Here is a 12,443-nt window from a genome sequence, read left to right as displayed (position 1 = left end):
ACCAGATGCTCAAGAGACCAAAGCACTTACTCTTGTTTTCTATCAGTCCTTGGGATACTGAATGCATGTTCTTTTATGGTATTTCATTAAAAATGAACATTTAACCCTTTGAAGAAATGGGCAGAGTTCTCAGGGAGTTTTGTTGGCTTTTCTCTTGTTTGTATCCTGTCCTCTACATTGTTTTGGTTTCATTGCTGCAGCACCATGGTAATGAAGTACATAAAAATAGTGCTGCCTCTCCCAGCTTTCACACAGCAGAGTAACTCAATTTCATGATGAAATTTGTCATGTTGATGCCTTATTACTTTGGTGATTCTTTTTTCCCTCATAAAAATTGTCTGTTTGGAACAGGAAGCAGACCTTGCTAATGCTGCCTGTTTTATACAGTCTAAAGGCACAGGAGTTTGGTTTTTTTTTGGTTTTCCTCCCCTGGCTCCTTGAAACATTGCTGTCTCCTCACAGCTGCCCCAGAGAGTTACACATCATTACTTCATTAAGGATTGTCCAGCATTCTCCTGAGATCTGTGTAACTTTGCTTTATTTAGTTAATTTTGGGGTTTTTAAACATGACCTGCAGTCCTCTGTATTATGACCACAGACTTTATGGGATTGTGTGAGGAAAGAGCTCCTTCTAGTGACTGGAGAGCTGCTTCCAAAACCACAGCCTGCATCAAATACCGGTATTTGGGGTTTTTCATCCCATTTCTATAGTGCCAAATAGGCTTTCCTTTTAGTAAAAAAGAATAGGTTGTCTTGCTTTTGCACATTTGATATAGTTTAATAAGTTTCAGATTTTTTTAAATCAAATTTTTTTTTTAAATTATGTCACTACTTTTAATGCTCTTATTTAAGTGTAATGTATCACAATGTCACCATAATTGTTCCATAAATTTTTTATAATTTCAAGCTGTCTCTGAAAAAATGAAAGAAAGGTAGGTTTTAGTATAAAGGAAATGTTACTTTTTAATCTGTTTAATAATATAATGATTCTTCCACGAGAGAAATTTGGGGTCTCTAGTTATATCTAATTTCAGCTGAAAATTCAAGCACGACGCATGAAGGAAAGGAGAGCATTGCAATAGGTGTTAGAAGGAGTTACTGCCATGCTTGGTATGAGTTTTGTGGTTGCAAATGGTGCTGATGAAATGCCTTCAGGGAGATAATTTCTCCTCTCTGCTCGGGTGCTCCTGGTCCTGCAGAAGGAAATACAAAAGGGAGAAGGGTCCCAGCAACAGAAGAAGGCTCCTCAGTGCAGGGATTTCTGAGCCCCATGAAAAAAATGAACCCCCAGCCAGGCTTTTCCTGGGAAATACAAACATTTTTGATTTTTCCCCTCAGGACTCTCCCCTGAAGGCCGTGCAGATGCTGTGGGTGAACCTGATCATGGACACGTTTGCCTCTCTGGCGCTGGCCACGGAGCCGCCGACCGAGGCGCTGCTGCTGCGCAAACCCTACGGCCGCAACAAGCCGCTCATCTCCCGCACCATGATGAAAAACATCCTGGGCCACGCCGTCTACCAGCTCACCCTCATCTTCACCCTGCTCTTTGTTGGTGAGGAGCTCGCCCACACTCGGTGCTCAGCTCACGAGGGGCTGGGTTGGATGGCTGAAGTGTCAAAATGCTTTAAATGTAATGAATTTATGTGCGCTTATTGCCTGCCTTTGTGATCCTTAAACTTCATTTTGGATATCAGGAAAAAGTTCTTCACAGAAAGAGTGATAAAGTACTGGAATGGCTTGCCCAGGGAGGTGGTGGAGTCACCATCCCTGGATGTGTTTAAAAAAGCCTGGATGTGGCACTGGTTGCCATGGTTTAATTGAGGTGTTAGGGCCTGTTCCATGGTTGCCATAGTTTATTTGAGGTTTTAGGGCCTGCTCCATGTGTGCCATGGTTTAGCTGAGGTGTTAGGGCCTGCTACATGGGTGCCATGGTTTATTTGAGTTATTAGGGCCTGTTCCATGTGTGCCATGGTTTAATTGAGGTGTTAGGGCCTGTTCCATGGGTGCCATGGTTTAGCTGAGGTATTAGGGCCTGTTCCATGTGTGGCATGGTTTATTTGAGGTGTTAGGGCCTGTTCCATGGGTGCCAGGGTTTATTTGAGATGTTAGGGCCTGTTCCATGGGTGCCAGGGTTTATTTGAGATGTTAGGGCCTGTTCCATGGGTGCCAGGGTTTAGCTGAGGTGTTAGGGTGCCATGGTTTAGTTGAGGTGTTGAGGCTGGGTTGGACTCCATGATCTTGAAGTTCTCTTCCAACCCAGTCACTCTGTCATTCTATGAATCCTGGTTGATGGGATGGGAAGCACAGAAGGTGTCATGTTGTAGTCACTTTCCATATATTGTTACCTTGGGAATGACCTCAGTGAGATTTTTTCCCCTCATAAAATACAGGTTTGGGCTTTGACAGAAGTTTGTATCCAAATACAGCATAGAAGGTTATGCTGTAATAGGAGTGTCCACCCTGCTGCTTCTATACTGAAATTTCGTTGTGAGGCTTGTCGTGGTGAGTAAGGATGTAAAAGCAAATTTAAAAAAACCCTTAAAACAAACCACAATAAAAATCAAGATCCATTTTACCAAGAGCAAAATGTTGTCCACAGTCCAGAAATAATGTTGATCTTAAGTGGTATGGAAAGTAAGTAATCAGTGTTAAGTGATACAAATAATACTGTGCTTTGACATTTAATTTCTGGAATGGATATTAAAAGGGGGCGAAAAGTCTAATTTATTGGATTACTGGATTCTTCTTCAGGCCTTGCTGGCAATGGATGCTTTTTATAGGTTGTATTTTGGAGAGGGCAGGGAAGGAGGAGAAATGTTTCTTGCTGCAGGGAATAGTAGGAGCTAATAATAGATTCTGTTGCTCCACAATAATAACTGAACCCTCTCAAAGGACAGATGATTTTTTCAGTTGGGTATTGTCTTCTTGTCACTTTGTAGTTGCTGTTAAGTCACGTGTGTTGTCTTTCAGGCTTTTTTTTTTTTCTTATACACAGACTTCCAGAAAAGCTGCAAATGTAAATTTATGATTTTTTTGGAGGTTTTTGAGCTCCATTGTGAAAGCTTTGTCCACTTCATGGCCATCTGGCAGCTTATTTAGGATGCTCAGAGGAGGCAATGGTCTGTTCAGAATGGAATTAAACCAAAAGAATAGCCAGGTTTCTGAAGTGAGGTGATCTCTAACATTGTTAGATTTACAGTGAATTTTGAGAATATCTGCATTAGATAATTGGAATTTCAGGTTCTCTAAAACAGGTGAAGAAACTCTTGGTAATTCATGTGATATGCATCCTGGAACAAGAATTGCTGTGAACTTTATGGAGAGTTAGAATGGCTTTTTGATGAATTTTATGGTTTAAAATATTTTATACTGAGCCAGATGAAAAGCAAATCAGGCTTTCCTCCCCTATTCTAATTGCTCCTGTGATTCTTTGGAAAACTCCTGCGTACCTTGAAGGACACATCCCAGACAATTTTCTGATAAGCCTTGGAAATAATCTTTTCCTTTCTAAACTCCACAAGACTCAGCTTTGCAGTGACATGATGTGCAAAACTCAGTGCCTCCATAATTAAATTTCAAATTAATGAGAATTATTTTTATTTTGGTCAAATAATAATTCCTTTCTTTTGTAGGAGGTTTCTTCAGAGACCAGTACATCAAATTTTTATCTTTTTTATTTTTAGAAATACACTGTGTTTTAACATACAAAACATAAATGTCTTTGAGACATCAAAAATGCAGAATTCCCTGTCTGGTCCTGTCAGGCTGTGGCATTAAAAAAAAAAATCTTTATTTTTTCAAAGCTCACCACATTTTTAGTTACTCATCATGGGTTGTGTCTTGCTTTTTGTTTGGTCAGATCTATGAGTGAAAGCCAAATTACCAAACTAAACAGCAGTGCCTGCTCCTGATCAACCCCAAATCTCTTTAAAATCTGTGTATTTTGTGACTGATATCCTTCAATGCTTGGGAGTAGTTATTGGACTAGTAAATGGGTAAAACCTGATGAAGAGGGGTGGCTTCTAACCGCTGTAGAAAATTGAAACACTCTGGCAATGACATTAAGATTTTGTTACACCTGAAAGAATTGAGTGCTTAGAGTAATTCCTGCTTGGAAAGGTAAGAGTGGGACTGACAGCGTTGTGTAGGTGTTAGATAGCAGTTAGGTATTGTTAGGTAAAAGTCAGCATTTGAACAGCTTCTTGCTCAGTTGAGATGTGATTTGCTCATTGGTGCAAGAAAAGTTTTATCTAGAAAAAGCAGAGCAGAGAAGGCAACAGGCTGAAGATTACAAGTGGAATACAAATTGGTTTGATTCATTCTAGAGGAAACTTTTCTTTCTGTCTTACACCTAGGTGAGAAAATGTTTAAGATTGACAGTGGGAGGAACGCCCCTCTTCACTCTCCTCCTTCTGAGCACTACACCATCATCTTCAACACCTTTGTCATGATGCAGCTCTTCAACGAGATCAACGCCCGCAAGATCCACGGCGAGAGGAACGTCTTCGACGGCATCTTCAGAAACCCCATCTTTTGCACTATTGTCCTGGGCACCTTTGCTATTCAGGTAAAGCTCTGGGCAAGAATCACTTGCTGTTCATCTCAAATCATCACAAATCCACTCAAAAAAATCAAACACAAAGTTGTTGGGGATTTTTTTCTCCATGTTTTCTTTTTTTTCTTTAATTTTAAATCTAAGTGCTGCAGGAGGCCCATTTAAGAGTAAACCACCTGGTTTTGTGCATTTTCTCAATCAATGCAAGTGTTAGTAATGGAAAATGTTATGTAGCCATGCTAATAAAACAGAAATTTTGATCCTTACAACTGGGTTAATTCTTAAATTAATCTTAGCATGTACAATAATAACAGCCATCATTGATATTGTAACTGTTTTTTAAAGAAGAAATTGTTTAATACCATTCCAACAAAGCATTTTACAATTATTTATTACTCCTTGAAAAGACAAATTACCTTCAAACAGCGGATGCTGAACTGTTCTTCTGTTCAATGTCACTGCCCAATGCTGCTCAATATTCCCAGCAATGATGCCCCTGGACTGTGATTCCTCATGTTCCTCCTGACTTTGCTGAACACAGTAATACACATTTCCCCCAAATTTTTCTTCATTAAGAATTCCTCCTTCTGCTCCTGCATCCATTCTTTTTCTGGCATCCATCCTGTACTTGATACAATTTTATATTATAATTTGGAAATCTATTTTTATCTTGTTGTTATTGCTCAGCTCTGCAGTGGCAGCTCAGCATTGGCACCTTTCTCCTGGGAGGAGGAAGGAGGAGGAAAGAGCAGTTTGAGCTTGAACTACAGTGATTTAAAAAGGGAAACTCCTCAATAAATTGAATATTGGAGGAAGAGCAGCAGTGATAGGAGCAGAACTTCACAGTGATTGTCTTTAACATCTAATTCAAAATCATGATCACTTGGACAATTTAAACTTGGGCAATTTAAATCTCTGGATGTGATTTTCAGGTCCCCAGTTTTGTAGCAGCAATATTAACAAGAAATATCAGTAATACCTGATTTTCAGTTAGCAAGACCTTTTCAGTCTGCTCAGACTCTGTGTGTAGCCATCTTGCTGAAGGTGTGGGGTTTTTCCACCCCTTTCCTCCAACAGATCTAGAATTTTCTGTACCCTCTGTCTCTCCTTGATGCACATCTGTAAATACACAATAAAATGTTACTCAGAGGGAAAAGCCTCTCTTGCAATGGACATTCCAAAATGAACTGGATCAGAGTCAATAAATCCAAAAAATCAGGAGCTGGGAGAGCACATGGGGACTGTCCTGTTCTCTTTTTCTCTTTTTTCCTGACCATTCATATCTGACCACTGTAAAATATGAGGCTGAGGAAATTCAGCCTGAACTGCTATTTCTTTCTCTCACTTCTAATTGGGGATGCAGAGGTTTGTGGGGTTTGATGGGGTTTCTTTAGGACCAAAAATGATGCAGCTTTTTTCTTTTTTTTTTTTTTTTTTTTTTTTTGATCTGGTTGTGTTTGCTTTCGGTTTGTTGCCTTTTTTCCCTGAAAAATTGACCCCTTTTCCCTTGTGCTTCTCTTTGTAGATAGTGATTGTCCAGTTTGGAGGAAAACCCTTCAGCTGTTCTCCCCTGCAGCTGGACCAGTGGATGTGGTGTGTATTTATTGGATTAGGAGAGCTGGTGTGGGGTCAGGTAAGCATTCAGGAAGCTGCACATTCAAAGGTGTGATATTGCTGATATTCCTGTGATTTCCTTTCTCAGTGCAGCCCTCACTGAAACCCAAGGTGCTTTCTGAGAGCTTCAAGGAGATATTTATTAGAGAGGATAATTTATCCCTCTGTTCCTTTGGGGGTTTTTGTTAATTTTCAAATCTTTCCTTTCTAGCAGGGTGTGCTGTCACCAGGGCCATCTTCAGTTAGGCCTTTTTGTGAAGGATGTTGAGTCACAACTTCAGCCTTTTAGTCACAAAAAAAAAAAAAAAAAATGGCAGCAAAGGCAAATGCACTGTGACCTTTCCTGGAACAGAATTCCTCCTGTAGGATGTGGCAAAGTTTTGGAGCTGAAATGAAGTTCCAGTTCTAGGTCAAGCAACTCATTCCCTTGCTGAAATTGTCATTCTGGCTATGGTCATAGGAAAAATTCCAGTGCCTTCAAAATATTTCTGCTCTGATTCTCCATCCACCTAATTCTGTGTGAAGGATGAAAGAGGGAGTGCACAAAAAAAAAAATTTTTGCCTTTAATACTTGTAGAAAATGGCAATTAAATTAATATGTCCTTTTCAATTTCTGCCATATCCTCTGTCATTATTGCCTAATATAGAATTATATATTGATGAAGAAACAAATATCAATGAGATGATATTAAACAAATTGTGATTAACACTCTGGAAGTGATAATACAGGAACAATCAGCATTGTTAACATTCTACATTGTTCTTTTATGTACAAACACAGGTTGCAAAGTTCATAATAACAATATTTTTTCACCTCTGAATGCACTAATGATATTTAAGTTGTTGCCACCTGGTGCAGTAAAGAGAAATGTGAAGTTACATTTTTTTTCTCTCAGATGTAAAGACATTTGTAGATCCACAGTTTGCCTCTATGAAGAGTCAAGAAATTGCTCACTGCAATTGAATTCTGCTGTGGTTCTACTGGAATTGTAGTGAATAAATGCTTGCTTGCAATTCTGATTATTTGTTCTCTTCCGGGAAAAAAACCCCAACTTTTTTTGGCAGTTTGGCCTCAGTTTTCTTAGAAATAAGCTCAGAATCAGAACAGCTTTTAGTGCATATCTGGCTGAAATTAGATGATTCTGCTGTAATTATTACTAGTGGTCAGGATTTTACTTAAGGCCTTGCAGGAGGAAGACCTAAAATCAGTTTGATAATCTCAAAAAGGAAGGATTTATTGGGTGTTTTTTTCCTTACTGCTTGGAAAATATACTAATTTTTGGAGAAAGGGGAAGTCAAACAGGAAGAGGGAGAAGAATCTAAACTGCTTCATTCAGCCGTGGCAATTTCCCACAGCCTTTGATCAAATTTTTTGGCTTCTAAATTTTGTTATCCATGGTTATTACATAACCACCAAGAACTAATACTAATATCAGCATCTTTTTTTCACTTTACTTGCCCCAGGTTTCCCAGGTTTATTGTGAGACCTTAGACATTAAATTAAATCTGGTATTGGAACACCTCCACAGTTTTAATGCTGCAAAGACAGCAAATACAGAGGGAAAAAATATCTGTCTTGTGGTCAATATTTAGTGACAAGAAAAGAAAATAGGAGGCTAAAACCAATCAATTATGTCCATATTTACATGATTTACAGTCTGTGGCAAGGCCTTTTTCATGGAGCTCTTCAGTGAGAGAGAATTCTTTTCCTTTAGTAGTGATGCTTCTCTTCTGTCTCAGCCTTTTCTTTGCTGCTCTGACTCATTCAGCAAAAAACAAATTTGTTATTCGTATTTTTTTTTTAATCCATGTGCTGAACCCGCTGTTCTGGTGAGCCATGAAAGGCAATCAAGATTTCAGAGTTTGGGTGTCAAAGCAGGCACTTCTGAAAGGAATTTAAGGAGAAGTTTTCAGCAAGTCAATTTGAGGGACGGTTTTCTAGCAGCTCCCATCCCTTCTGAAAACCAAGGCTTTCTAAAGTATTTCATATCCCATCCCAGAATTATTGATCACTTATTAAAACTGTGATCATTTTTCTGGGAATATTATCTAGTTCTTTAATCTGCATCTGTTGAGTCTGTGTCCTGAACTGGGTGGGTGTTGGCAGATACAGAAAATAAATAAATAATAAAAAAGCCATGTAAACACCTTAAGGAAAGAATTAAAGCAGAGTCTCATCATTGGCTCGAGGTGCTGCAAGAGAGGAACATTCTGTCACACACAATTCTGACCCAGATGAGTTATTTTTATGAATATTGGTTTAAAAATCCTTTATCACCATCACTTTCATCAGATCCCAGAGTTTGCAGTAGTTTCTCTCTGTAGAGTGCTGGCATTGTAGTTTGAAAGCTGGGAGGCTGAAGGACTTTCAGTAAGTATTTAATTGATGAGCATTTCCCCCTTTTTTTCTCTCCTGTTCTGTCTTTGCTCGTGCCACACCATTAATTATCCAGGTTTGCATCTTGTTTTTCAACTCCCCTTTAAAAAAGTTTTATAGTAGTGTAGAAACTGGGTTTGATTTGGTTATATTTTTTTTTTTTAAATCTGTCTTTAAAACATTATAATAAAATTTGCCTTGTGGATTGTGAAGCTCAAGGAGACCCTCAGCAAACCCAGAGGTTTGCTTTCACCCTCAAAATATCCAGAACATTTCCATGTGTCTTCACTGCATCCATTCCAGTTTTCCAAAGCCCTCCTCACCAATTTTCTGGCAGCTGTCTTGGTTCTCTCTTCATTTTTCATACATCTGAGCTTCACAGTTGTGGTTGCTCGCTGCTGAAATGAAGACAAAAAAGAAAATTGCGGCAGTTTTTTTGCTAAGTGGGTTTAAAAATTTGCTTTGCAGGAGATTTGATTTAAGCATTCAGTGTGTTCCAGGTAATGTCTTGTTTAAATTGCCATGATTTGCTCCTGGTTTTATGCAAGGAATCAGAACAAAGAGAAAATGACTGCCCAACAGGGTAACAGTGAAATGGATTTAAAATAATTGTCCAGCTACAGTTTCTGCAATTTTTAAAGATTATTCACCTGCATTAGTTACTTCCAAGGACCACTTGGGTGGGCAAGCAGAATGAGGAGAGGGGTTAAGTTAATCAGAATTTATTGGTGGTAAGGACACAGAGTGAGAGACAGCCCTGTGAGAAATCCATCCACCAGATTCACACCTTTCAGAAATCTCAATTTTGATAAATGCCAGGAAAGCATTCCAGCTGCTGGAACAAAGGGAAGCTGAATCCATGAACCAAGGGATGGTGAGAAGGTTTATCAGCAGGAGATGCAATGATTTTTCACCTCCCATTACCATACAAATTCCCAGACTCTAATTGCAGAGCTATCAATTTGCTTAAGTTTTTTTACACTGAAATATATCCATCTTGTTTTATTTTCAATTTCTTTTATTGATAAGTCTTTTCCCAGCCTTGGGAAACCTGCTCCACACTGTGGTTTAGTGGTGCAAGTCATGCTAATTGTTTACAAAGTAAATTAAATGTTTTTGGGACCAAAATGGAGTTGTCCAAGTACAAAGTGCTGTTAGGAGCAGGCTTAGCTCACCTTTATAGACCTTACTAAAATATGATTACTCTAATTACTCTGTAATTAGCAGATTGTTATGCTGTTGCTCTTGCATGAGGCTTATGTTTTCAGTACTTTTTTATAATTTTAGGTAATTGCAACCATCCCAACAAGTAGGCTAAAGTTTTTAAAGGAGGCAGGGAGGCTCACTGAGAAGGAGGAGGTCCCTGAGGAAGAGCTCAATGAAGATGTTGAAGAAATAGATCATGCAGAGAGAGAACTCCGACGTGGACAAATCCTCTGGTTCCGAGGGCTCAACAGAATCCAAACCCAGGTATGCTAAAAATGAATGCCCACAAGGTCTAGAAACAGCCAAAGAAATTATTAATGTGGGATCAAGGCAAAATAACATTAAAAGGAAAGCCACAGAGTGTTTGTGTGTGTGGAGGATGGCACTGGTTAATTGCTCTCGAAGGAAAAACATGAAAAACAAAATAAGGGAACTGAGCAAAGGGGGTGTGTGCAGCAGAAGAGATAAACTGCAAAGATATAAAGGGATAAAATGCAAAACCAGGGATCTGTGATTTGGGAATACCATGACTGGATGTTCTTTTTCTCCCAGAGAGATGAAAGCTCATGAAATTGTGCTGCTTGGCCAACGTCAGCTCGCAGAATGTTATGAAAGCTTTCTAAAATGTATTGCTTGATTTGCTCCAAAAAAAACCCAACAAACCATTGTTACTGCCATTGCTGCACTAACAGAATAATTGAAATTGAGTTTGAAGTATGATGCACAATTTGATTAAAAATATAAATCTGTTCAGTTCTGGCACTGCCACACATCGATCACGATTAAAAGGGATTGATTTTATTTCCCATTAGGTAATGAAAAATGTGGTTCTGGATTTTAGTACGAATTAAGCAGCCATTAAATATTGAGATGTAAGAGTTGGCTATTTGGAATGATTCCTGAGAAATATCTTCCCCTAACTTTTGCCAAACTCAAAAATCCACGGCATTTTTTAATATACCAGACCTTTGCAGTGAATCCTGGTGCTAAATATAGTGCAGGTTAAGGAGCTGTGAAATTTGTCCTGGAGTGCTGAAGAAAATCATGTGAAGTATTTTGCCTTTTCCATTGCAGTGAAGTGTTTCATTGCACTCAGGTGTGCTCTGCTTGATCTTTCTAAGATCAAGTATTTCTGGCAGCTTGCAGCAGAGAACAGCTATCACCACATCAGATGTGCGTGTTTTACATGAGCCTGACAAGAAAAAGAGGTGAATAATTAAGGAAATGATCTCTTTTTTTCTTGAAAGAATCTTCTAAAGAACATTTTTGTCTCAGAAGATTTGGGGTTTTTGTCTTCATCCGAAATAAACAGCACATTCTGCTTTTTCACATCTACAAATTGATACTTTTTTTTTGGGAGGGGGGAAGATGCAGCCATGAATTTAGGAAAAAAATGATGGAAAGAAGCCAAATTAGGGCAGTGGGGTCTCTTGGCTGCATCTGCAGAGCATAAAATGTAGAGAGATTAAAAGCTGGGGGAGTTCCCAGGGTTCTGTGCTAAGTGATTAAATATGGATCTTCAGCTTTGAGCTTGTGTGTCTTGACTCCATTGAGTCAAGAGCGCTCATCACTAGAGAAAATTCAAATTTCAGTTGTGACAAAAGTGCCCAGGTGCAGGTGATCTTCAGGGCAAGATGACCTCTAAATGTGCATTCTTTTCTCCCTGGTGGCTGTAGGAGGAGTGTTGCCTGTTGGCACTTCTGTCAGGATGTCTTTCTGGTTGGGGTGAGTGTAAACAACTTGGAGCAACACAAAGCAAATGACAACATTCCAGTTCTCTTTCTAGTCTGAGAGGTAGTTTTTAGTTCTGCATCTCTTTGTCCACTTAATTCACAGAGAAATGATTGTTTTCCGCTACTTAAACCCAAATGAACATTAATTATGTCTCTTTGCTAACATCCATCTTGGTTTCCTTTCTGCTCTTAGTTGTAGAAGCACCTCTGGTAGGATGTCTCCCTCATCTCTGCCAAGAGACCTCTGTGATTTTTCTTCTCATTTTATTTACTCAATGACTTTGAATTTTTTGCATCCATTTCACATTTGTGGGATAAAAAAAAAAAAAAAAAAAGAAAAAAAAAAGAAAAAAAAAAAGAAAATGGGCCAACAGATTCCAAAGCAGTGCCCAGGTGTGCAGTGGAGAGTGATGGACTAAGATCAAATTTGATCCTTGCTGTGTGTGGGGCCCATCCAGGTGGATTCATTCCCTTATAACACATTTCTCAGGAGGCCAGCAAAAGAAGATATCCTGGAAAAGTTTGGGATGCCTTTAGCATCCCTGGGAGGATTTACAGGAATCCTCTGCTGTCTGATGCACTCCTGGAGATGGGAAGAAGAAGGTAGAGCATCCCCTCATTTTATATCTCTGGGGATGGCAGATTAGGATGGCACTCTGATTGGTCATTCAATCCTAACAACGCCAGTTTCCACACTTGTGCTGTAAATTGGATTATTTGTCCTTATTTTCTCTTCAGTCACTCTTGGACACGTGGCCCCAGCTCCCAGCAAAGCCTTCACTGCTGAAGCAAAGAACCCACAACAGGCTGGGTGTTGTTTTCAGACAACCAACACTTCTTCCTTGGAGTGCTCCCTTTGAAACCCATCCAAACTGAAAAGAGATGTTGCAGTGTCAAAGAGATTTTTCATCTACATCCTCTCTCAAACAGAAGGTTCAACCCAAGGCACCAGAGGAGG

The 12,443-nt window shown here is 39.3% G+C and overlaps 1 protein-coding gene across 1 annotated transcript in view; it reads left to right on the top strand.

Annotated features, from left to right (window-relative positions):
* ATP2B2 (ATPase plasma membrane Ca2+ transporting 2) overlaps positions 1–12,443 on the top strand; it is a 403,728-nt gene that overhangs the window by 372,717 nt on the left and 18,568 nt on the right. Inside the window, exons 20-23 of the mRNA XM_058813217.1 lie at positions 1,339–1,552; positions 4,356–4,567; positions 6,081–6,188; positions 9,834–10,016. Coding sequence (XP_058669200.1) covers positions 1,339–1,552; positions 4,356–4,567; positions 6,081–6,188; positions 9,834–10,016 — 717 coding nt within the window. The remainder of the gene's footprint in view (positions 1–1,338; positions 1,553–4,355; positions 4,568–6,080; positions 6,189–9,833; positions 10,017–12,443) is intronic.

This window comes from Ammospiza caudacuta, chromosome 12, assembly GCF_027887145.1.
Source record: "Ammospiza caudacuta isolate bAmmCau1 chromosome 12, bAmmCau1.pri, whole genome shotgun sequence".
NCBI classification, from domain to species: Eukaryota; Metazoa; Chordata; class Aves; order Passeriformes; family Passerellidae; genus Ammospiza; species Ammospiza caudacuta.
This window is presented reverse-complemented; position numbering and strand designations above follow the sequence as displayed.